General features: G+C 37.5%; 1 protein-coding gene across 1 annotated transcript in view; it reads right to left on the bottom strand.

Moving 5' to 3' along the window:
* The window catches only part of SLC25A42 (solute carrier family 25 member 42), a 94,720-nt gene that overhangs the window by 46,472 nt on the left and 21,249 nt on the right, over positions 1–26,999 (bottom strand). Inside the window, exon 2 of the mRNA XM_007489269.3 lies at positions 7,492–7,589. Coding sequence (XP_007489331.2) covers positions 7,492–7,554 — 63 coding nt within the window. The 5' untranslated portion in view covers positions 7,555–7,589. The remainder of the gene's footprint in view (positions 1–7,491; positions 7,590–26,999) is intronic.

Genomic DNA, 26,999 nt, shown 5'->3' with positions numbered 1-26,999 from the left:
AAAACACTTTCCACACAAAGACAACTAGATCTAAATAATTGGAAAAACATTAATTGCTCATGGGTAGGACAAGCTAACATAATAAAAATGACAATCCTACCCAAACTAATTTACTTATTTAGTGCCATACCCATCAAACTACCAAGAAACTTGTTTACTGAATTAGAAAAAAACAATAACAAAGTTCATTTGGAAGAACAAAAGATCAAGAACATCAAGGGAAATAATGAAAAAAAATGTAAAGGAAGGTGGCCTAGCAGTATTAGATCTTAAACTGTACTATAAAGCAGTGGTCATCAAAACAATATGGTACTGGATAAGAGACAGAAGGGAGGATCAATGGAATAGTCGTGAGGTAAGTGACCTCAGCAAGACAGTCTATGATAAACCCAAAGATCCCAGCTTTTGGAACAAAAATCCACTATTTCACAAAAATTGCTGGGAAAAATGGAAAACAGTATGGGAGAGATTAAGTTTAGATCAACATCTCACACCCTACACTAAGATAAATTCAGAATGGGTAAATGACTTGAATATAAAGAAGGAAACTATAAGTAACTTGGGTGAACACAGAATAAAATACTTGTCAGATCTTTGGGAAAGGAAAGATTTTAAGACCAAGCAAGAGTTAGAAAAAATTACAAAATTTAAAATAAATAATTTTGATTAAATTAAAAAGGTTTTGTACAAACAAAACCAATGCAACCAAAATTAGAAAGGAAGCAACAAACTGAGAAAAAATATTTATAACAAAAACCTCTGATAAAGGTCTAATTACTCAAATTTATAAGGAGCTAAATCAATTGTATACAAAATCAAGCCATTCTCCAATCGATAAAGGAGCAAGGGGCATAAATAGGCAATTTTCAGATAAAGCAATCAAAACTATTAATAAGCACATGAAAAATGTTCTAAATCTCTTATAATCAGAGAAATGCAAATCAAAACAACTCTGAGATATCACCTAACACCCAGCAGATCGGCTAACATGACAGCAAAGGAAAGTAATAAATATTGGAGGGGATGTGGCAAAATTGGGACATTGTTGGTAGAGTTGTAAATTGATCCAATCATTCTGGAAGGCAACTTGGAACTATACCCAAAGGACCCTAAAAGCCTGCCTGCTCTTTGACCTAGCCATACCACTGCTGGGTTTGTACCCCAAAGAGATAATAAGGAAAAAGACTTGTACAAAAATATTCATAGCTGTGCACTTTGCGGTGGCAAAAAATTGGGAAATGAGGGGATGGCTTTTGATTGGGGAATAGCTGAACAAATTGTGGTGATGGAATACTATTGTGCTCAAAGGAATAATGAACTGGAGGGATTCCATGTGAACTGGAATGACCTCCAGGAACTGATACAGAGTGAAAGGAGCAGAACCAGGAGAACATTATACACAGAGACGGATATATATGGTACAATCAAATGTAATGGACTTCTCTACTAGCAGCAATGCAATGATCCAGGACAATTCTGAGGGACTTATGAGAAAGAACACTATCCACATTCAAAGGAAGAACTGTGGGAATAGAAACACAGAAGAAAAACAACTGCTTGATCACATGGGTCAATGGGGATATGATTAGGGATATAGACTAAATGATCACCCTAGTGCAATTATCAGTGATATGGAAATAGGTCTTGATAAAAAATAATTTAAAAAATTAAAAAATAAAAACAAATGGATTGAGAGTCAGGCCTAGAGATAGGAGGGCCTGCTCCTCTGTCTTCAAGTATTGATTCAAAGATGGAAGGTAAAGGGTTTTTTTAAATAAAAAAATAAAAATGTTCTTGGGGGTCCAAAGGTGAAACCACTGGGGGCAGTTGGATGGCTCAGTGGACTGAGTGCCAGGTCTAGAGATGGGAATTCCTGGGTTTAAATCTGGCCTCATATACTTCCTATCTGTGTAACCCTGGGCAAGTCACTTAACCCCGAATACCTTGTCTTTACCACTCTTCTGCCTTGGAACCAATACACAGTATTGATTTTAAGACAGAAGGTAAGGGTTTTTAAAAATAAAAACAAAACAAAACAAAATTTGATGCCTTTTATGTTATATTATGTTGATTTCCTTCCCTTCCTTTCCCAGTAAGCCTTCCCTTGTGACAAAGATTGAGGGGGGAAAAAAACCAAATACAATTCAGCAAAACCAACAAATATATGGACTCAATCTGGTAGTTTTCATAAACATATTACATAAGCATAGTGCTCCATCCTCCTCCCCACCTGGGCAAAGAAGAAAGGGAGGTGCATTTTTTAAACTCTTTCTTCAAGGCCAACCCAGTCACTAGGCATTGCTAAGTTGTTCTTCCTTCCTTAAAAAAAAATTTTTTTTAACCCTTACCTTCCATCTTAGAATCAATACTGTGTGTTGGTTCTACAGCAGAAGAGTGGTAAAGGCTAGGCAATGGGGTTAAGTGACTTACCCAGGGTCACACAACTGGGAAGTGTCTGAGGTTAAATTTGAACCTAGGATCTCCCATCTCTAGGCCTGGTCTTCCTTCCTTTTTTAGAAGGGGACCAAGTGATGTCGACTTGCATTTCTATGAAGTAGAGTTGCACCAAGTCATCAGGTTGACTCTTCTAGAGTCATCTAAGTCCAGGGGCAAGACAAAAGCCAGGAGGGCTGGCAATATTGCTCTGCTGGTTCTGCTAACTTTTCTCTGGCATTACAGTCAAGAAGATCTGGGTTATCACATTAGGCTTTGGTTTCCTCAACTGTGAAATGAAGGACTTGTCTTAGATGACCTTGAAGGTCCCTTTTATCTCTAAATCTATAATTCTATAATCTAAATCTTCTTCCCAGAGTATTCTCTGAACTCTTCACATTGATCATGTCTTTGGGCACAGTATTGCTCCATATTGTTCATGTACTACAATGAGCTTGGCTACTTTTCAACTGATGAGTACTTATTTTGCAGTTTTTTATAATCACAAAAAATTACTGCAATGAATATTTGTATAAATATGGGACCATTATTTGTCTGATCTCTTTAGAACATAGCCTAGAAGTAAGATCCCTGAGTCAAAGGGCTTGATTTGTCTTAAACTTTGGCTACTGCTAATTGGCAATTGTTCTATAATTTCATCTTAAAGAGCTGCCTGGAGCCCTGAGAGTGTAAGTGACTTGCTTAAGAGTCACAGGGCTATTTATATCCATCAAAAGAAGGACTTGAATTCAGTTCTTGACATCAGGAAAATTCTGAATCCATTCTGCTGTGTTGCTTCAAGATGGGTCAAAGGATAGAGTCACATTAAAAAAAACCTTTTTTTTAATTGATACCCATTTGTTTCTACATCACCTACATCTCCCACTGTATTCCTTCCCTCAAGTTATACCAGAGAATTATCCTTTATAATAAAAGGGGAAAAAAAGGTTGGCAAAAATAAAAACATAATGACTGTATCCAATGTCATATGCAATGCTCTACAATCCAAAATATCTTGCTTCTATTATAGGGATGAAAGAGGAGACCTCCTTTCATATTTTTTCTTTAGGAACAAGCTTGGCAATTTTAATTTCATAGCATTCAGGTGTTATATAGTCATTATATTTATTATTTTCCTGGTTCTGTTCACTTTACCATGTATCAACTAAATTCTCTGTATTTACTGTATTCATGGTTTCTTACAGCATAGTAATATTTCATTAAATTCATATTATTCATCCTGAGTTTTTGAAGAGGACAATGACATCATGGAATTGGATTTCAGTGAGGTAGAGAAGCATGAAGTCATCAGCCTCAATCTCTCTCAGAATCATTGAAGTCCATTGGCAAGACAAAGTCAGGATGTCTGGTGGTATTAGGGATCCACTTGGATGCAGTAGATGATCTTGGCCTCTTCAAAGTCTGAACAAGTTCTAAGTGCTGCACAGAGTCTCTTCAGCTGCCTTTGTGGTTGCTGGAATAAATTGTTTTCATCTGCCCATTCCACCAAAGGAAAACTTCACACACTTGGGATAGAGATTTCCCTAATTCACTGAAAGGTTTGAAGTCTGTAGGTTACCCTCAATCTATTCAGTCTGTCTGCTAAGATGGTTTTACCAGGGTGTGGATACTACAGCATCTTGGAGCCACAAGTGAGAATTGGGTGACAGGTGGACACTAAAGGGGGATGAGCAACCCTAAAAAGAGGTCTTGTCAAGCCCTCACACAAGAGGTGCTAGCCCTCCTTGAAAACTCCAAATACACCATTAAATCCATGTCCCATAATTTGTTTAGTCATTTCCCAATGGATAAGCATTTATTCTTTGCTATCACAAAAAAAAGGGCTACTATAAACTGTTATTTATAAGACTTTTTTGTCACTGAGTATGGTCACATTTACTTTATGTAATAATCAATTGCTTTCTAGAATTGTAGACCAGTTCTCAACTCCAACAACACCACATTAGTCATCCTGCAGTTTTTCCAGTATTGACTTTTATCTTGTAATCATTGTCAATTTGCTGTGACACCATCATTTTACAAATAAGAAAATTGAGGCCAAGGGAAAGATGGGATAATTAGTGATAGACAAGATTACAAATCATTTACAATCCTATCATTTTGCAGATAGGGAAAATGTGATCCAAACAAAGTGAAATGATATGCTGAAGGTCAAATAGCTGAAACAAAGCAAGGCTGGAACTTTACCCAAGTTTCATATTAGGTTCAATATTCCATCTATATGCAGGTCTTCCGACTCCTAATCTGATATCCATTCCAATAAAGCATTCTACAACATAGTAGGATAATATTATACCAAAGCCCCAGCCCTCTCTTAAAACAAAGAAAATGAAAAGCAAAAAACTAACAATGTTTTCATATTAATTTCCAATTTGCCTTAGTCAATTAGCATCAAAAATTCAAATAAATTCAATAAACATTTATTAAGTTCCTACTATGTGCCAGGCACTTTGCTAAGTACTAGGGATAAAAAAAGAGGCCAAAGACAGTTCCTGCCTATAAGGAGCTTACAGTCTAATGGGGGAGGTCAAGGTAAAATGAGGAGGTAGTTTAATATTCAAAACATAATTTTACATGACTCATGTGGTTGGGGTGTCTTCTTTAGCTAGCCAGTCAGTTCTAGAGAGAACCTCAGTGTCCAGTACCTTGTCTTGCCAGGTAATCTTCGGGTTCTTCCTGAGACAATTCAGATGGAAGCAGTTCAGTTTTCTGGCCAGGCATTGGTATACTGTCCAGGTTTCACAGGCATATAACAATATGCAGCCTGATACCTCTTTTCTTCCACACTTTCTTTCAGAGTCTCCCAAATGCTGAGCTAGCTCTGGCAACATGTGCATCAACCTAAGCATCTATGTGACAGCCCTAGAGAATGTACTGCCAAGTTAAGTAAACATATCCACAGCATTCAAAATTTCTCCATTTCCATGTATGGATGATGTGGATGGTTGATGGAGAATCTCTGTTTCCTTATAGATTTTCAGACCAAAATAAGCACAAGGAGCAGAAGAGTAATTCATATTCTGTTGCATCTCAGTCTCAGAGGCTGCACTGAGTGCACAATCATCTGTGAACAGTGTACACCAACTCCCCCTCCTGATTTAATCTTGGTCTGTTGCCTTTTTAAGTTAAATAATTTAGCATCGGTGTATAGTTGACCTTGAAGCCTTTTCATCTTCATGGAAGGCATATGACAACATCGTAGAAAACATGGGAGCAAACACACTACCCTGCCTGCTTCATTCCATTGGTGATTGGAAAAGCCTGAAAAAGCATCCTCCTTCATCTAGAATCCATGCTCCTGTGAGAATACCATCATGGAACTGGGGAATGAGGCTAACAAGCTTCTTGAGGCAACCCAGTTTTGCCATGACTTTCCACAGGCCTTCATGATTGACAGTATCAATGGCCTTTGTCAGATCAACAAACATATACAGCTCTCTGTTTGAAGTGGTAAGAATAATAAATAGCATAGCATTTTAAAGTTTGCAAAGCACTTTACAAATATGATCTCATCTCATTCCTACAACAACCATGGAAAGTAGGTGTTACTGTTGTCCCCATTTTACAGATTAGGAAACTCGGACAGACAGAGATGAAATGACCTACCCAGAGTCCCTAATGTGGGATTAAACTCAGGTCTTCCTGACTCCAAGTCCTGGGTTCTGCACTATGGTGCCCCTTAGTGGCCTTGTGGCAGCAGGAAAAACAGGTAACAAAGTGGGTACTGACCAATGGGAGAATGGCTGAACAAAGAGCATAATATATAAAATGAATGTACTAGAATGTTTTTTAACCATAAGAAATGATGACTTTGGATATTTTAGAAAACATGGGAAGACTTGAACTAATTCATAGTGAAGAAGGCAGAACCAAGATACAAAATGTAAAAATATGTAAATGAAAACAGCTCTAAAAGACATTAGAATTTAGATCAATAATGACAAATCTTGATTTCAGAGGGTTGATGACAGAAACATACTCCTTTAACTTTGGGATAGAAAAAGTGATGGATGAGCAGCATGGAAGGTAATATGTAGGTTATCACACGTGGCAGGTATGTTGGTCTATCTTTCTTTGTCACAGGGAGGATTTTCATTGGAGTGGAGGATAGGAAGGTATTTTAGGAAGTGACAGTGATGCAAAACTCACAAAAGCTTCAAAAAAGCATTTCTTTAAAAAGGAAGAACACTGAGCCTGGAACCAAAGACCAAAGTTCAGCCCTGTGTTGGTCATTTACCTAATCTGCAAAGTGGGAGTACCATTACTTTTAGTCCACTGTCACTCATAGTGTTCCTGTAATGCTCAAATGAAGCAAGTGTGTATAAAACACTATATACATAAATGTAGGTTCCCTTATGCTCTTCAGTAAATTAAAATAAAAGTCACATCATTAAGTAAAATATAAGGTTCATTATTATTAAACATCTGCTAATCTTCTTCTTCAATGACTCAACATGGTTCAAAGGTAACTTAGTTCTTGAAGGCTATCCCAGTGGAGAGTAAGCTCTGGCATGTTCTATTATTCAGGAGGATTAGGTGAAAGGCCTGATGATGGATTGTATGTCTGCTGCCCAAGGACCAACCTAGTTAAACTGGAAGAGGTTGATCACCAAGTTGATCATAGGAGTGTGAATTTTTCAGTGAAAGCTACTAAGTTACAAAAGGGAGTTGCAATGAGTACTGGTGGAGGAAAGACTAATGCCAACCAAATCACTAATCTTTGAAGTATTATTATTAAAATAAGCCATACAAACCTAAGCAAGAAGATAAGCAAATGAATCTGTTTGAAATACATAATATACATGTGTCTGTATATATAGATAAGCATATGCACATTTGCATTTCTATGTACTATGCATATATACATATAGGTATATAACCAATTTTTCTCTGTCTTGACAATCATAGAGAGTACATGACAGGTTTCTATTAACTATATCATCTTTTCACATAAGAAACTGAGGAAAAGCATATTTGCTAGGACAGATATCTAAATTAAATGAGACCACCAGAATGGAAAGTATTTAGTGTTCTTACCTCGATGGTCTCCACCTCATCGTTTTTTAAACCCATAGAATCTTGTTTCACATCATTATCCATACCAGTCTTGCTGATAATGGTAGAAGATGGTATTCCTAGGTTAAAGCAAAAACATACAGTAAGTCACACAGAACCCACCTATCTCAAGGAAAAGTATTGGAAGTTAATGATTTATTAGTCACTTCCAGTTCTATGATCCCAAGGCTGAATCAGACCAGACTGAAGGAAGAACTTTTCCACTCCAAACAAATAATAGTTATTCTTCTAAAGTAGAATGGCACTGGGCAAGAGCATTGGACTTTAGGTCAGGAATTCCATGGACAATTACTAGCTATGGAAGTACTCATCATAGATGACTCTGGTAGGTTTCATTTGAGCCTCTTTTGACCTCAGTTTCTTCAACAATAAACAATAGCAATCAAACAAAAACAATCAACAATAAAATAGCAATAAATATAACTTGTACTTACTACTTCAAAAGATTTCTATTGGAAAAGTAATGTGTAAATTCTTAATGCTCTACAGAAATCACCAACTAGATGAAAAAATGATCCAAAACACTAATGAGAAAAAAAAAACTATGAAAACTTGAAGATCTACTTCATACTCATCAAGTTGGCAAAGATGTTACAAAAGGAAAATGATGATCTGTTTTAGCACTTGTGGGAGGATAGGCTCCCACAATTGTTCATCCTTGGTTTTCCAAGAGGGCATCACAGAATAATATCTTCACTTGTTTGTGAACTGGATTCCAGTGAGGTAGATTTATACAAAATTGTCAGTCTCCCTCTTTCTTCCAGAATTATTGAAATCTGATGGCAAGGCAAGTCAGAACAATAAATCATGTCCCAGGATGCAGTGGAGGACCCAGAACTCTTCAAAGTCTGATCAAGCTCTAAGTGCTATGCTCCACAGTGCCTGCTTCAGTTGTCTTCATAGCCTTTGTTCTCATCAGTCCATTGCATCAGAAGTCTTCACACAGTAGGGGTAGATTGAAGCTTATCATTTACTCTCAACATGTTCAAGCCATCTGCCAAGATAGTTTTACTGGGGTATGGATACTACTGCTTTTTGGAGCCCCAAGTGAGAGTTGAGTGCAGGTGGCAACCAAAAGAGGATAAACAGCCCTGAAAAGGGCTCAGCAAGCCCTCTCACCAGAGGGACTAGCTTTCCCTGTACATTCCATTCACCCCATACCATACTGCTGATGGAGCTGGGAACTGATCTAACTGCTTTCTGAAGAGCAAGACTCCAAGTGCATTGAATTGTGGCTTTAACCCAAGTTATTCCCACTACTAGGCATAACCTGTACTTCAGAGATCAAAGACAGAGGGAAAGGAGTCACATGCACCAAATTTTTATAGTAGCACTTGTGTTGGAGCAAAAAGGGAGAAACGAAGTAGGTGAATGCTCATTAGTTGGAGAACAGCCAAACAAATTATGATAAATGGGGACAGCTAGGTGGGACTGTGGATAGAATGCCAGCCCTGGAGTTGGGAGGACTTGAGTTAAAAAAAAACTCAGATGCTTCCTAGCTGTGTGACCCTGGGCAAGTTACTTAACTTTGATTTCCTAACCCTTGCCACACTTCTCTCTTAGAATTGATACTAAAACAGAAGGGAAGGGTTTTGTTTGTTTTGGGGTTTTTTTTAAGAAAAGAAAAAAGTTATGTTGGTGATGGAATACTATTGTGCTCAAAGGAATAATAAAGTGGAGAAGTTCCATGGAGACTGGAACAACCTCCAGGAAGTGATGCAGAGCGAGAGGAGCAGAACCAGGAGAACATTGTACACAGAGACTAATACACTGTGGTATAATCGAACGTAATGGACTTCTCCATTAGGGGCGGTGTAATGTCCCTGAACAACTTGCAGGGACCCAGGAGAAAAAAACACTATTCATAAGCAAAGGATAAACTATGGGAGTGGAAACACCGAGAAAAAGCAACTGCCTGAATACAGAGGTTGAGGGGACATGACAGAGGATAGACTTTAAATGAACACTCTAATGCAAATACTATCAACAAAGCAATGGGTTCAAATCAAGAAAACATCTAATGCCCAGTGGACTTATGCGTCGGCTATGGGGGGTGGGGGGGAGGAAAAGAAAATGATCTATGTCTTTAACGAATAATGCTTGGAAATGATCAAATAAAATATATTTAAAAAAAAAATTATACCACCAAAAAATAAAATAAAAAGAACCAAGAAGAAAAAAAAAGAAAAGAAAAAAGTAAATTCTTAAATTTCTGCAAAGCACTGATGTTGCTAGGATTTATCATCATTCTGCAATTACGGTAAACTTGGACAAGTCACTAACTACATTTGCTCTCTGGACCTCAGATGCATCATTTATAAAGCAAAGAAGTTGGAATAAATCAAAAGTTCTTCACCTTTTTTTGTATTATTAGGCCCTTTAGTAGTCAGGCTGATGAAGCCTACGAACCTCTGCTCCAAAGAATGTTTTTAAATTCATTAAATATACAGGATCACAAAGGAAACTAATTATCTTCAAATACAGTAATAAAAAATATTTTATAATATTTTATTTTCCCCCAATTACATGTAAAAAGAATTAACATTTAAAAAAAATTTCAGGACCCAAATTCTCTCTCTTTCTCACACCTCACTAAGACAGTAAACAATCTGGATATAAATTTTGTGTGTGAAATCATGTAAAACATCTTCCATATTAATGCTTTTGTGGAAGAAAACAAAGAAAATGAAGAAAGTAAAACATAGTATGCTTTGGTCTGGATTCAGACTCCAATAGTTCTTTCTCTGGAAGTTGCTGAGAATAAATTATTTATTTTTATTTTTATTTTGGTTACAATAATCACTTTATTTCCCTCCTTCCCGTGCACCCACCCTTTCCACAGCCAATGTGCAATTTCATTGGGTATTACTTGTGTCCTTGATCAGGACCTATTTCCATGTTGTTGTTTGCACTAGGATGTTCATTTAGAGTCTACATCCCCAACCATACCCCTTTGACCCATATATTCAAGCAGTTGCTTTTCTTCAGTGTTTTTACTTCCACAGTGTTTCCTCTGAATGTCGATAGTGTTTTTTCTCCTAGATCCCTGCAGATTGTTCAGGATCATTGCATTGCTACTAATGGAGAAATCCATTACATTCGATTGTACCACAGTGTATCAGTCACTGTGTACAATGTTTTCCTGGTTCTGTTCCTCTCACTCTGCATCAATTTCTGGAGGTTGTTTCAGTCCCCATGGAATTCCTCCATTTTATTATTCCTTTTAGTACAATAGTATTCCATCACCAACATATACCACAATTTGTTCAGCCATTCCCCAATTGAAGGGCATCCCTTCATTTTCCAATTTTTTGCCACCACAAAGAGTGCAGCTATGAATATTTTTGGACATGTCTTTTTCCTTATTATCTCTTTGGGGTACAAACCCAGCAGTGCTATGGCTGGATCAAAGGGCAGATAGTCTTTTAGCACTCTTTGGGCATAGTTCCAAATTGCCCTCCAGAATGGTTGGATCAATTCACAACTCCACCATCAATGAATTAATGTCCCAATTTTGCCACATCCCCTCCAGCATTCATTACTTTTCTTTTCTGTCTTGTTAGCCAATCTGCTAGGTGTGAGGTGATACCTCAGAGTTGTTTTGATTTGCATTTCTCTGATTATAAGAGATTTAGAACACATTTTCATGTGCTTATTAATAGTTTTGATTTCTTTGACTGAAAATTGCCTAATCATGTTCCTTGCCCATTTATCAATTGGTGAATGGCTTGATTTTTTGTACAATTGGTTTAGCTCTTTATAAATTTGAGTAATTAAACCTTTGTCAGAGGTTTCTGTAATGAAGATTGTTTCCCAATTTGTTGGTTCTCTTCTAATTTTGGATGCATTAGTTTTGTTTGTACAAAAACTTTTTAATTTGATGTAATCGAAATTATTGATTTTACATTTTGTGATTTTTTTCTAGCTCTTGCTTGGTTTTAAAGTCTTTCCTTTCCCAAAGATCTGACAAGTATACTATTCTGAGTTCGCCTAATTTGCTTATAGTTTCCTTCTTTATATTCAGGTCATTCACCCATTCTGAGTTTATCTTGGGATAGGGTATGAGATGTTGATCCAAACCTAATCTCTCCCATACTGTCTTCCAATTTTCCCAGCAGTTTTTATCAAATAGTGGGGTTTTGGTCCCCAAAACTAGGATCTTTGGGCTTATCATAGACCAGTGGTTCTCAACCTTTCTAATGCTATGACCCCGCAATACAGTTCCTCATGTTGCAGTGACCCCAAACCAAAAACTTATTTTGGTGGCTACTTCAAAACTGTAATTTTGCTACAGTTATGATTCAGAATGTAAATACCTGATATGCATTATGTATTCTCATTGCTACAAATTGAGAGGTTGAGAACCGCTGTCATAGACTGTCTTGCTGAGGTCATTTACCCCTAGTCTATTCCACTGATTCTCCTTTCTGTCTCTTAGCCAGTACCAAATTGTTTTGATGACCACTGCTTTAATAATAGTTTGAGATCTGGGACTGCAAGTCCTCCTTCATTTGCATTTTTTTCATGATTTCCCTGGATATCCTTGATCTAATTCAGTAAAAAAGTTTTTTGGTAGTTCAATGGGTATGGCATTAAATAAGTAAATTAATTTGGGCAGGATTGTCATTTTTATTATGTTAGCTCATCCTATCCATGAGCAATCAATGTTTTTCCAACTGTTTAGATCTAGTTTTAATTGTGTGGAGAGTGTTTTGTAGTTGTGTTCATATAGTTCCCGTGTTTGTCTCGGCAGATAGATTCCTAAGTATTTTATATTGTCTAGGGTGATTTTAAATAGAATTTCTCTTTCTAATTATTGCTGCTGAAATGGGTTGGAGATATAGAAATGCTGATGACTTATGCAGGTTTATTTTGTATCCTGCAACTGCTAAAGCTGTTGATTATTTCGACGAGCTTTTTGGTTGATTCTCTAGGATTTTTTAAGTAGACTATCATATCATCCACAAAAAGTGATAGCTTGGTCTCTTCATTGCCAATTTTAATACCTTCAATTTCTTTTTCTTCTCTAATTGCTACTGCTAGTGTTTCTAGTACAATGTTAAATAATAGAGGTGATGATGGGCATCCTTGTTTCACTCCTGATCTTACTAGGGAGGCTTCTAGTTTATACCCATTACAGATGACGTTTGCTGATGGTTTTAGATATATTCTGTTTATTATTTTTAGGAAAGGCCCTTCTATTCCTATACTTTCTACTGTTTTCAATAGGAATGGGTGTTGTATTTTATCAAAGGCTTTTTCTGCATCTACTGAGATAGTCATGTGATTTTTGTTGGTTTGCTTGTTAATATGGTTAATTATGTGGATGGTTTTCCTAATATTGAACCATCCTTGCATTCCTGGTATGAATCCTATCTGGTCATAGGGAAGAACCCTTGTGGTGACTTGCTGGAGTCTTTTTGCTAGTATCCTATTTAAGATTTTTGCATCTATATTCATTAGGGAGATTGGTCTATAGTTTTCTTTCTCTGTTTTTTACCTCAGTACCATATTTGTGTCATAAAATGAATTTGGTAGAACTTCTTTGCTTATTCTGTCAAATAGTTTGTATAATATTGGGATTAGTTGTTCTTTGAATGTTTGATAGAATTCATTTGTGAATCCATCTGGACCTGGGGATTTTTTCTTAGGGAGTTCTTTGATGGCTTGTTCGAGAATAAATTATTTACAGTTGTTCATTGTATGTGTTTTTGCTGTGTACAATGTTCTCCTGGTTCTGCTTATTCTATTCTCTATCAGTTCATGTAAATCTTTCCAGGTTTTCCTGAAAGCTTCCTGCTCATCATTTCTTATAATACAATAGTATTTCATCACAATCATACCACAACTTAATCATTCCCCAATTGATAGATACCCATAACTATCCAATTCTTTGCCACCACAAAAAGAGCTGCTATTAGTACTTGTGTACATATATGTACTTTTCCTTTTTATGTTTTGGGAATATAGACCTACTAATAGCATTGCTGGGTCAAAAGGCATGTACTCTTATAGCCCTTTGGACATAGGTGCAAATTGCTCTCCAGAATGGATGAATGAGTTCACAATTCCCCCAACAGTACATTATTGTGTCAATTTTCTCATATCTCTTTCAAGTTTTGCCACTTTCCTTTTCCATCATCATACCCAATCTGATATTTATGGTATATCAAGTTGTTTTAATTTGCATTTTTCTAATTACTAGTGATTTAGAACATTTTCTCACATAACTTTAGAGAGCTTTAACCACTTTGTTAGAAAACTGACTGATCATATCCTTTGGCCATTTGTCAATTGGGGAATGACTTGTATTCTTTTTTTTTTTAACCCTTACCTTCCGTCTTGGAGTCAATACTGTGTATTGGCTCCAAGGCAGAAGAGTGGTAAGGGCTAGGCAATGGGGGTCAAATGACTTGCCCAGGGTCACACAGCTGGGAAGTGGCTGAAGCCAGATTTGAACCTAGGACCTCCCATCTCTAGGACTGGTTCTAAATCCACTAAGCTACCCAGCTGCCCCCGGAATGACTTGTATTCTTAAACACTTGACTCGTTTCTCTATGTATTTGAGAAATGAGGTCTTGTTATTAAAAAGATGTAAATTTGTTCACCAGTATGATTATCTATTTTATCCTACCTGGTTATCCTACTCTCCTTCCTTTCATCCTATCCATCCTCAAAAGTGTTTTGCTTCTGACCATTACCTCCAACAATTTGCCCTTCCTTCTATTGTGCCCCCCCCCCCCGCCACTTCTTTTCTTCTTCCCCATCTACTTTCCTGTAGGGTATGTCAGATTTCTTTAACCAAATGAGTGTACAATTTTCTCTTTGAGCCAATTCCAATGAGAGTAAGGTTCAAATGCTCCCTTCCCAACCTCTCCATCTTCTCCTCCACTGTAAAAGCTCTTTCAAGCTTCTTTTATGTGAGAATTTTACCTCTTCTACCTCTACCCTCCCCCTATTCCCAATACATTATTCTTTCTCTCCTCTTTATTTTATTTTTAAAGATATCATCCCATCATATTCAACTTACACCCTGGCCCTCTATCTATGTAATACTCAATCTAAGTGTCCTAAAATTAATAAAGTTTTTGGAGTTATAACTTTCATCTCCCCATTTGTGGATGTAAACAACTTAACCTTATTAAATGTCTTAATTTTTCTTTCCTGTTAAGTTTTTATGCTTCTCTTGCATCTTAAGAGTCAAATTTTCTATTAAGTTCTGGTTTTTCATTAGGAATTCTTGAAAGTCCTCTGTTTCACTGACTGACAATTTTTTCCCCTCAAGGATTATACTCAGTTTTTCTGGGTATATATGATTCTTGGTAGTAGTCTTATCTCCTTTACCCTCTGGAATATCATATTCCTGGTCCTCTGATCTTTTTAATGTAGAAGCTGCTAAATCTTTTGTGACCTTGACAGTGGTTCCACAAAATTTGAATTGAGATTTTTTTGCCTGCTTGCAGTATTTTCTCCATGACCTGGGAGTTATGGAATTTGGCTATAATATTCCTAGAAGTTCTAATTTTGGAATTTCCTTCAGGATGTGATTAATGGATTCTTTAAATTTCTAGTTTATCTTCTGATTCTAGAATATCAGGGTAATTTTCTTTGATAATTTCTTCAAAGATGAAGTCTAGGCTCTTTTTTTTTTGATTTATGACTTTCACATAGACCAATAAATCCTAGATCATCTCTCCTCGATCTAATTTCCAGGTCATTTGTATTTCCAATGAGATATTTCACATTTTTTTCAATTTTTTCATTATTTTGATTTTGATTTTTTCTTGAAGTCTCAAGGAGTCATCAACTTCCCCTTGCCCAATTCTAATTTTTAAGAAATTATTTTCTTCAGTGAGCTTTTGCACTTCTTTCCCCATGTGGCCAATTCAACTTTTTAAGTAGTTCTTTTCCTCAGTGGATTTTATCACTTGGCATATTCTGTTTCTCAAGGTATTATCTTCTTCATAATTTTTTTTGTGCCTCCTTTACCCAGCTGTTGACTATTTGCCCATGATTTTCCAATATCACTCTCATTTCTTTTCCCAATATTTCTTCTATCTCTCTTATTTGATCTTTAAAATCCTTTTTGAGTTCCTATAATAATTCATTTGAGGCTTGAGACCAAATCATATTTTTCTTGGAGGCTCTGGATGAAACAATATTGATTTAATTGCCCTTCTGAGTTTGAGTTTTGGCATTTCCTGTCACCTATGTTGATTTTCTCCCCTCATTTCCCAGCCTTTTTGTTATCTTTTAACTTGTAAAAACTGTTTTGGGTGGGCTCTGTTCCTGTGGTGAAGGGAACACTCTAACAAACGTCAAGTTCTTTAGACAGCTGCCTTCAGGACTAGCTTTTAGTTCTTCTAAGGTGGTATGACTTGAAAAGGTATGTTTGAAATACTTTCCCAGCCTATGCTCTGGTCTATGAGCATCCATAAACATTCTTTTGCACCCTAGAACTGTGACCATTCACCTGTTCCCTTGTGGCCACAAGCACTGGTGTGCACTAGTGTTCTTCCTTGCCTTTGGACTACAACCTGGGACTGCAACCTCAATCTGTGTGTACATAGTCTTGCACCCAGAGTCAGCAAAGGGATCCCAGTAATCTCCTTCTGACCAATTGTCCAAATCTTTAAATATTTGTGGCTAAGAGTCCTTGAAGACCTTGCTGCTAATTCAGCTGCCCCCAAAGCCTGTACAGACTTGGTGAGGTGGAGCCTGCCTGGGCATGCTGATCTGTCCTCCACTTTCACCTCAGTGTAACAGACCTTTCATATCAATATTTTAAGTTATCTTGGGCTGAAAATAGTTTTATCTTGTCCTTTTGTGGGTTCTGCTGCTATAGAATTTTTTTAAAAACCCTTTCTTTCCACCTTAGAGTCAACACTAAGTTCTAAGAATACTGTTTCTAAGGCAAAGAGGGAGTGCAGTCAAGATGCCAACTTAAGAGCACCTAAAACTCAAACCTCTCCAACAATCCATCCAAAACAATATTTATATCACACTTCAAAGAAAACAGAAATCCAAACCCAAGAAGAAGTCATGAGACTCTCCTACTGAACACAACTTGAAAGGTAGGCACAGTGTGTCTATTTTCATGGGAAAAGGGAGAGACACCCTCCCCCTCCATGCACTGAGACCTGCAATAAGACCAGGCTGACTGTGTGGGCCCTGGGCAGAGACTGCAGCCACAAACGTTTGCTTCTGACCCAACACACATGGTACAGGGCTCTAACAAGGACTGGCAGGGAGGAAGGGGGGGCACCTGGCTGGACAACCTTGGCTGCTGACTACATTGAAAAATTTGCCCCAGGGCAGGCTAGCTCAGCAGGTTAACTCAACCAGCTCCAGTATATGAGCAGAAGATTGAGAAAATAGAAGATTAGGCCTCAGGGTATAATAGTTCAAATGCTGGTTCAGTAATCCAACAGAGAGGCAAGTCTATATATAAGTCCCTAAGGGGTAAGGGTAAGTAAATAAAATGAGCAAACAAGAGGGGGGAAAAGATATAATTGAAAGCTTCTATGGTTCTAAGGAACAAAGAACAGAACCAATGGACAAGGATGAGGTCTGGGAAACATCAAGCAAAGCCTCTAAGGCAGAAGAACAGTAAGTGCTAGGCAATTGGGGTTCAGTGACTTGCCCAGGGTCACACAGCTAGGAAGTGTCTGAGGCTATATTTGAATCCAAGACTTCCTGTTTCTAGGCCTGGCTCTCAATCTACTGAGTCATCTAGTTGCCCCTCCAGAATTCATTTTGAAGCATAATATTAAAGTTGTTTGGGGAATAATTTGGTAGAGATCAGATGGGTCTGTGTAACTTCACTGTTACCTTGGCTCCACAACCCCCCCTTTTTTTTCATTAAAATTTTTTTTCAAGTTCATAGACCCCTTTGACACCATAACACTTGTTTCCTTGATATCCTCTTCTTCTCAAGTTTTCCTTCTACCTATCTGACCACTCAGTATTCTTTACTGGCTCTTCTTTTAATCATGTCCATTAACTGTATGTTTCCTAGGGCTCTATCCTGACCATCTTCTCTTCTCCCTTTATATTATTTTACTTGGTGATTTCATCAGCTATAGATTCAATTTTCTTTATAATGAAGGTTCTCAAATTGGCTTATCCAACCCCAACCTTTCTTCTGACCTCTAGTCTCACATTTTCAACTGGCCATTGGACATATCAAATTGGGAATTAGAGTTATCCTAGGTTGAGATTGAGTACCCTCAAGCATTCCTCAACTATAAAATGGAGATATATATATTTACCTGTTTCAGGTTGTTGTAAGAGATTCAAATGATAATATTTATACAGTGGTTGGCACAGTACCTAGAACAGAGTGGGTACTTAGCAAAGACTTCTTTGCTTTCTTCCTCATCACTCAACTGAAATTGCTCCCTCCAAAGTTACCAATCATCTCTTAAATGCTGAAACTGATTTTCTTTTCACAGACCTAATCTTTCTCAAGGTATATGCTACATCTGACATTGTTAATTACCATGTCTCCTTCTGGATGCTCTCTTCTTTCAGTGTTTTTTTTTTCATGTCATTACTATCCCCTGATTGCCCTCTCTTCTTAGTCTTCTTTGCTAGTTCATTATACATATCATGGCCTCCAAATTCAGGTGATATCTATAGTTCTGTCCTTGGTCCTCTTCTCCCTCTATATTTTCTCTCATGGTAACCATAATAGCTCACATGTTGTGAAGATTGGATTTAGCTATTTCCTGATTGTAATAATGAAGATACTTAGTTTAACAAAATCAGGAATGTCTTGGGAACTTTAAATTACTCTACCCTACTTAGACTGTACTTTAGGGTAAGATAAAGTTGTAATCTCCTGATTCAACAATGAAGGTACTTAACTCTTACCTCATAGTGAAGCTAGAACTTTAAGCTAAGTCTGTTTTAAGATCTTAATACAAAAAGGTATTAAGTAACTATAAAGGTTAAATTAATCATAAAAAGGTTAAGTAACTCACAAAAGGTGAATTTAACAAAGAAGTGCTAAGTAACTCTAAATATATAAATCTAATCAAAAGAAGATGAGAACTAAAATATGGGCAGTCCTGAAGAAAGGCCTTTGATGTGATTGGTAGATGTGAAAACTTAGAGGAGACACAAGGGTGAAAGATCTATATATTGGCTCATTTCCTCTCTCCAGTACCTTTGGCTGCAGAGAATTGGCTGATAGCAGCGTGCTGGGCCTTTTGGCATCTTAGTGTGGCTACAAGCTATTGTCCGGTTCAGTGGTGAGTTTCTAGCTGAGTTTCCCTCCTTTACTTTTCCAACTTTATCCTTTTAGAAGCCTCTAATATTCTTCAGAGACCTAGAGGCAGGCATTTTAAACTCCCCCTGGCACAGGCCAGGCAGGAGAAATCCTATATCCTCTTTCCTCCTCCTTAAATTCCTTCCTTCTATATAAATTAAATTACCATAAATTTCCAGACTGACTTGGGTATTTGGGATTTCTCCTGGTGGCCAATTAAATCTAGATTTTAAGTCACAACCCTAAAATTATCTTCACAATGTTTAATTATCACCCCTATTCAGATCTACATATGCAGTTTCTTCCATGTCATCAACTGCCTATTAGACATTTCCAACTACATATCCTGGAAACATCTTAAAATCAACATGTCTAAACTTAAACTCATTATCTTCCCCCTCTTCTAAATTTCTCTGTTTCTGTCAAAGGCACTACCATCTTTCTGGTGTCAGGTATTGGTACTGGTATTGGTAGTATCCTCGATTCTTCATTCTCCCTCATCTCACATATCCAATCATTTGCCAAATCTTTTTTTCTAGTTTCATAACACCTCTCAAATCCAAGCCTTTTGTACCACTCACACAGCTACCCTCTTAGTTTAGGCCTTTGTCATCTCTCTATTATATTAGGATTTATTAATTAGAATTACTGAAACCACCTAATTAGCCTCCCTACTTCAATTATCTTCCTACTCCAGTCTTACCTACATCCTGCTGTCAAATTAATTTTCCTGCCCTTAGAAAGCTCACATTCTAAAATGTGAATACAAGATACATACAGTGTAAATGAAAGATATTCTCAAAAAGAAGGCACCAGCAGCGGGAAGGACTAGAAAAAAACTCTTGCAGAAAGTGAAATTTTAACTGAGTCTTAAAGGAAGCCAGGAAAGCAAAGAGATGGTCATGAGGATGGACAGTTTTTCAGGTATAGGGGAAACCAGTGCAAAAAATGTGTAGTCCAGACATGAAGTGTCTTAGGAATACTAAGTAGGAAGCTAGGTAGTACAGTTGCTACATCTGGAGTTAAGAAGATAAATTCAAATCCAGCCTCAGACATTTATTAGCTATGTGACCCTAGACAAGTCATTTAATTATCATGTTTCAGCTTTAATTCTATCATCTGTAAAATGGGGATAATAATAACAACACCCAGATCCTAGGGTTGTAGTAAGGATAAAATGAGATATTTGTAAACTGCTTTGCAAATCTTAAAGTGCTATCTAAATGCTGGCTCTTATTATTATAATTAAGTAGGCCAGAAAGGTTATAAAGGGCTTTCAAAGCCAAACAGGATTTGATATTTGATCTTGGAGGTGAGGGAGCAGGAACTGCCAGGCCTTGGAAGTTAATATGTCAAAGATCCCAGCAGTAGGTACCAGATAACTTAGGGACCTGAGCAGGAAATTGCCAAACCTTGGAAGTTAATATGTCAAAGTTCCAAGAGCTTAGGGACCATAAATGCTGGCAAACATTCCAACAATGGTATGTACCAGATAGGGACTGGGGGGCCATGCATGCTGGAGGGTATATTAATCCCAGCATCCATTAAGATAACCGGAACTCTGGTGGGGCTCCCCTGGTGTGTGCTGCTGGTGCACACCAGTTCAATAAACGACCCTCCTGCTAATTGCATTGTCTTTTGGTCTTCCGTGGTGATGGGCGAAAACCTGGACCCTAACAGAGGTAAATTGGGAACAACAGGAATTTCCATTTGGGGAATGACATGGTTGGACTTCCACTTCAGGAAGATTTGCAAAAATTGTTTTAGGAGCTGTGAAGATTGGATTTGGCTCTCTCCTGATTGTAACAATGAAGGTACTTAGCTCTTCCTTGATTGTAAAGATTGAATCATAATCCCCTGTCTATTTGTTGAGATGAATTTCAGGAAAAGAAGTTTGCTAACTCTTTGAAGAAAGATGCTTGCAGAAACCTACACTGCATCAAGGATCTTCTTGATAATGATAATCATAATGAACTTTTGGGTGCAATCGATTGAACAGAAGGGGACTGAACATTTATTGTAAATATATACTTTTATGCCAAAGGGGACTGCCCCCTAATTTGTTTTTTTTTTCCAATGTGCCTAGCAAAACATTGGTTTTGCTTTCTCTCTTTTCTATTTCCCTCTTCTCTCTATTATAATTTCCTCTTACAAAGTGAAATATTGTATACATCTGTAGTTTGAAGTGTTTAGGGCTACAAGTGGGACTGTCTCCCAGTGATCATCAGAGGGGATTGTGAAGTTTGGATTTGGCTCTCTCCTGATTGTAACAATTGTCAACATGGAATTTAGGAATCCCAAATTTGTGGCTTAGTGAGATCTGATGAATCCCAATTTTCAGATTTAGCTTGTAGATTGGAGACCCCAAAGTTTGTACTTGTTCCCTGTTCCCATGGAAATCTACCCTGAAGGGAATCCCAAATTAGAAGTTTCAGACTGAATGGGGGACCCTCAGGGAAATGACAATCCTGGTTGGGTGAGATAAGCATATGCTAAGGACCCTCTTTGTTTTAGGTAGTCTCCCCTATTGTATTAGAACCTTTCCCAGGAAGATCCACACCAGAGCAGGAACCATCCTTTAGTATCTATTGTAAGCAGCCCCTTCTCTTACACCCTAGCCTCTAGCTATGATTCTTTTCCCAAGCTTGATTGTATCCTGTCAGTGTAGTTTGAACACTCCCATTTTCCTTGTAGCTATAGTGATGTCAATTATCTTTCCCTGCCCCTGGATTACCCAAATGGTATATAGGTTCCCCAAATTCTTTTGTTCCTTGGAGTCCATCCTGAGTCGGTGGCACTCCCAGGAGTCAGTGACCAGGGCGTCCAGACTCTGTGCAGTCTCAGGGAGCAGCTCTGTTGTTGCACTTAGTAGTGCTAACCTAACCCCTTTTCCCTTGATTAAAGAGTGATTTTGACTATTTAATAGTTCTGCGTTTTTTCTAGTTGACACAATGAAGGTACCTAATTAGCTCTTCCTTGATTGTGAAGATTGAATTGTAATCCCCTATTTGTTGATTTAATCCCCAGAAATTAAGCACAGTACTTGAAGTTGAGTGGGAAGATCTGTCCATATTAGATCTAATCACCAGGGGTGTAAATATCCCACTTAATCATGAAGTAGGAGGTTTGTGACCCATGTGTTGATAGTGGGTAATGAATTAGAATTGACTAACTGTCTTCTGGACAGTCCTAGAGCAGAGTGTCAGCTGTGATTGGTAGATGTGGAATTAGGGGAATTGACAAAAGACCAAAGGTCTTTAAAAGAAAGAGACAAGGGTCTGAGGGAGGTCGTTCTTTTGAGAGTTGGTGGTGGTTGTTCTTCTGGGAGTTTGAAAGAGACACACTTGGAGTGAAGCCTGCTGGAGTTGAGGCTGATAAAAGAATCTGCTGATTGAACTGACGTGATGAGTGTAAAGGCTGACTTTGACTTCCTTCCTTGCCCTTTCTGGAGGTGTGAGCCTCTGGGAAAGGCCCATTGTCTTGAGACTCCTTTTCCCTGGCTGGAGCCTTGGAATTTCTACCTGGCTCAGAGGAAGCCAGAGCTCACTCACTTGCACTCTCCCTCTCTCTCCCTCTCCCTCTCCTCTCTCTCCTCCCCCCCTCTCCCTTTTCTCTCTTCCTTAATATCTTCCCTCTATTGTAAAAATAAACTACCATAAATTCCATTTTATTTTAGTAATTAATTTTTGGGATTTAGAAATTAAATCCCTGGTGACCGATTAAATATTCAGTCCAACCATAAAGTTAATAGAGCTAAGTAGAGAGAGACTTGAGGCACAGACAGTAACTGGAAGTCGAAAACAGTAAACCAGGGAGGAAGTGAATGAGGGCAAATGCCAGTTTGGCAAATATGTGTGGAGAGAGTAAAGGATCTATAGGAGGGATGTTGTGAAGGTAGAAATGACAAGACATGGCAACAGATTGGATGTGTTTGATGAATTCGAGTACAGAGTTGGGATGACACTGAGGCTGTAAGCCTGGGTAATGGAGAGAAGGATGGTCCTTCTAATGGTAATAGATACATTTTTAAAAGGGCAGGGTTTGGTGGGAAAGATAATGGGCTTTTTTTGATATGATGACAGATTTCTACAGGATTTCCAGTTGAAGAGGCAGTTGGTAATATAAAACGAGGGTTCAGGAGAGAGGTTAGATGTATAGATCTTAGAATGACTTACATAGAAATAACTGAACCAACAGGAGCTGATGAGGAATCTAATGGATTCTTATTGTCCTCAGCATAAAATATATAAACTTTATTTAGCTTTTAAAGCCCTATACAACCTGGCCCCAATCTATCACCTCACTCAATAGTTCTCCTGTTCTTTTACTCTGTGATCCAACCAGACTGTCCTTTCCCCTGTTCCTCATATACAGTGCTCCATTTCCCATCACCATGCCTTTGCACTGGTCATCATCTCATATACTTGAAATGCACCCCCTTCTTTAACTCAGAGTCCCTCTCTTTTTTTTAAGATGAAGTTCAAGCATTAATTTTGATATAAAACATTTCCTGATGCTCTCAGCTGCTGGTACTCTTCCCTCCCAAATGCCCTGGTATTTAACTTCTTTATACCTACAGTATTTACATTATATATTAATTTGTGCATTATTTACTTTATATATAATATATATTTACACAAACTTTTCTCCTCCATTAGTATGTAAGCTCATTGCAAGTGGTGATTGTTTCCTTCTTTGTACTTGTATACCGATCACCTTACACTGTGCATGACACATAATAGATGCTTAATTCTTATTGACTTATGCCTCTGCCACCCCCTTCTAATGTTCTGTGCCAGCTCCCTCTGAATTATGAGATCATAGACTTGGCATTGGAAGAGGCTTAATAGGCCATACAGCCCAACACTGTATTATTTGAGATAAGAACCTTGGGGCCAGGGAGATTTGGGGACTTGGACAAGATCACACAAGTAGCAATTATCAAGGGAGGTATTTGGACCTAAGTCTTCTGACTCCAGAGCCAGTACTATTTACTCTACTACTTCCATCCATCAAAATAGCACAAAATAATTTTTCAAAAGGAAACTATCAATGCCAGCAGGGCTGTGAGAATATAGCAGTATACCACATAATCCACCAATGAGGGCACAGCAAATTGAACCAACCATTATGGATTTTCAAAAATCCACTGCAGTCACTAAATTGTTTATATCCTTTGTTATAGTAACTCCTCTATTAGGCATATATTACAGGGAAATAAATGATAAAATAATATGGTTCTATAGATAAACAAAATATTCATAGAAGCACTTGATATTGGTTAAATAAAAAAAAAGAAACAAACCTTAGAAGCAAAATGGGGACTACTGATAATCCATATCTATCTTCCTTTTCATAGCCTAACTCAAAAAAAATCTACAGACTGTTTTATTTTTCCCAATTCAACGTTAAGCATCTGTGATGTGCAATAAACTGCTGGGCACTGACAACACAATATGAAAGACCAAAGTAGTCTTTTTTCCTCAAGGAGAAACAAAGTAGTCCTTCTCCTCAAGGAGCTAATCTACTACCTTTGCCATTAGGTGCAATTGTACATAGTAAAGAATCTCCATAATACATACTTTAAACTGTTTTAAATTAAAAAACAATTATTGGGATCTTTTGTTTTTCCATCATCTGTATCTCCCAATATATTCATCCCCCTACCTAGAGAACTATTTCTTATAACAAAAGGAAAGGAAAAAATGTTCAACAAAACTAACCACTATGCCTAATGTAGCCTACAGACTACACTAATGGTTCTCTAATCTTTGTAAAGAAAGCAAGGAGGGGTGTTCTCATCTTTTCTTCAGTTCAGATTCATTCTTTTTTAATGACTTTACTATTTTATGATTCATCTAAGTCTTCCAGTACTTATCTGCATTTCCTATATTCATAATTTTCTGCAGTCCAGTGATCACAGATTTAGAGCTGAGAGAGAACTCAGAGACTACATAGTCCAATCCCTTCAACTTAGAAATGAAGATATTTTGCCCCAAGTAGGTTATAGGGCGTGGCCCTAGGTTATACAGGTACTAAGTAAGCATCAGAAGCCAGATCTGTAGCCAGATGCTCTGACTTGCAGAGCCAGGATTCTTTCCATTGTGCTAAATTTCCTAGAGGATATTCTATTACATTCCTGTACCACATTTTATTTATCCATTTCACAAATCAATGGGTATTTTCTTTGTTTCTAGTTCTTTGCTACTACAAAAAGTGTTGTTATAAATTTATATTTCTACAAATACTGTTTACTTAATGCTTATTGAATGAATGTTGAATTAAATGTCTAAACCTAATAGATAGAAATATAATGGAGTATTATCATAATGCCACAATAATGAAGAATTCTGAAATACAAATAACTTAAATGAAATGAAATAGTGCGAAGAAACAAAAACAATATATACCATGACTCAATAATGTAAAAACCACTAAAAGCAATAAACTATAAAAGCTGTAATGAATAATCTAAAAATTTTAGAGAATTTCTTGGTAATTAGATGTATTTTCCTCTTCTCAGTAGAGTGGAAGGGGCTATGAATATGGAATGTACAGTCTAGAATAGATTAATCTGTCTACTGGATTTGCTTAAATGTTGTTTTTATTTTATTGTTTAAACCCTTACCTACCAATACTGTGTATTGGTTCTAAGGCAGAAGAGTGGTAAGAACTAGGCAATGGGGTTTAAGTGCCCACGGTCACACAGCCAGGAAGTGTGTGAGGTTATATTTGAACCTAAGACCTGCTGTCTCTAGGCCTGGCTCTCAATCCACTGAGCCACTTAGTTGCCCCCAAATGTTGTTTTCATTTTAACTAGACATAGGGAAGAGAAGAAAGACATATAGCATCAGGCTATGATTATGATATAAAAATAAGACAGCAATGATACGTTTTTAAAAAAGAAAAGAAGTAGTGAGGGACTAAACTAGGGTAATGGCAAGAGAAAAAAATGTAGGTAGTGAGTTTCCCATTTCTGAAGGTCTTCAATCAGGAATTGACTACACTTACACTGCTTCAGGCAGCGTTAAAAATAGTTGGTCTGATGTCCCTTCTATTTCATATTCTATAATATAGTATATGGCATACTATATTGCTGTGTTGGCAAAGCCATGGTACGGTGCCCAGGCCCACTCTCTGAAGTAATGGGGAGGGGAGTGGAGGTGGGGCTCACAGGCAGCTTTGAAAGTGCAGTTTGGGCACATGATTTCAAAAATGTTTGCCAACACTGCTATATAGTATAATATACACAATATTCCACATATTGTATAGAGAACAAGAATCATATTATTGGAGTAATTCAATCATATGATGGTAATTTAATAAGAATAACTATTAAAGCTAGCATTTAAAGAGCACTTTAAAGTTTGCAAAATGCTTTACAAATATGGTCTCATTTGATCCTCATTAAAACCCTGAGAAGTAGGTACTATTATTATCCCCTCTTTACAGATGAGGGAACTGAGGTTGACACATAGCTAGGAAAAGCCCTCTTTAATTCAGGTCCAATATTCTACCCACTGTACCACCTAGCTGCCTTGATGCTTGCATCCATGTTTACTCTAAGTTGACTATTTAAGTTTATGTTTACCAGGAATAAGCTTTTGTTGGTTCCTATAGCCCCTTCCAAGAGATAAATCAGTACTGTCTTGGGCCCATGCCTCTATTTAAGCTCCATGGTGCCTTACTCATGACTAGCCAGGAAGATGACATGAGAGCATGACCAACATTTTTCTACCCAATCCTCCTTTGGGATATAAAACTACTGCCACAAAGGGAATTGAATCACATAGCAGCAAGACAGTGATCTGGTCCACTTTATCTATATAGTCTTCTTGCCCCCAGTAATGTGGGATCTGAGGTAACAGATACACAGAGGATTGCACTGTAAGATTTAGAGGGGTTTTTGTGGTTTCATCCATTAACGCAAAGTTTGCTGATATCTGCTCCTCTGTATTTATCCTTCCAACAAACTATGAAGCATTCCACCCTATAAAACAACAAATAACTACCCATTCTTTATTGATGTGCTTCAAGGGTTCCCTATTTCAAAGATCTTTTTCTGGCTCACTAATGTGGGAAATCACAGAATATGAGTTGGAAGGAACCTCAAAAGCCATCAAGTACAACCCACACCTGAGTGATAACTTGCATTTATATAGCATCAGAAAGTTTAGAAAATGTTTTCATTTTTTCA

This window comes from Monodelphis domestica, chromosome 3, assembly GCF_027887165.1.
Source record: "Monodelphis domestica isolate mMonDom1 chromosome 3, mMonDom1.pri, whole genome shotgun sequence".
Taxonomy (NCBI): Eukaryota; Metazoa; Chordata; class Mammalia; order Didelphimorphia; family Didelphidae; genus Monodelphis; species Monodelphis domestica.
Note: the sequence above shows the minus strand (reverse complement) of the source record. Positions and strands in the feature narration are given on the sequence as shown.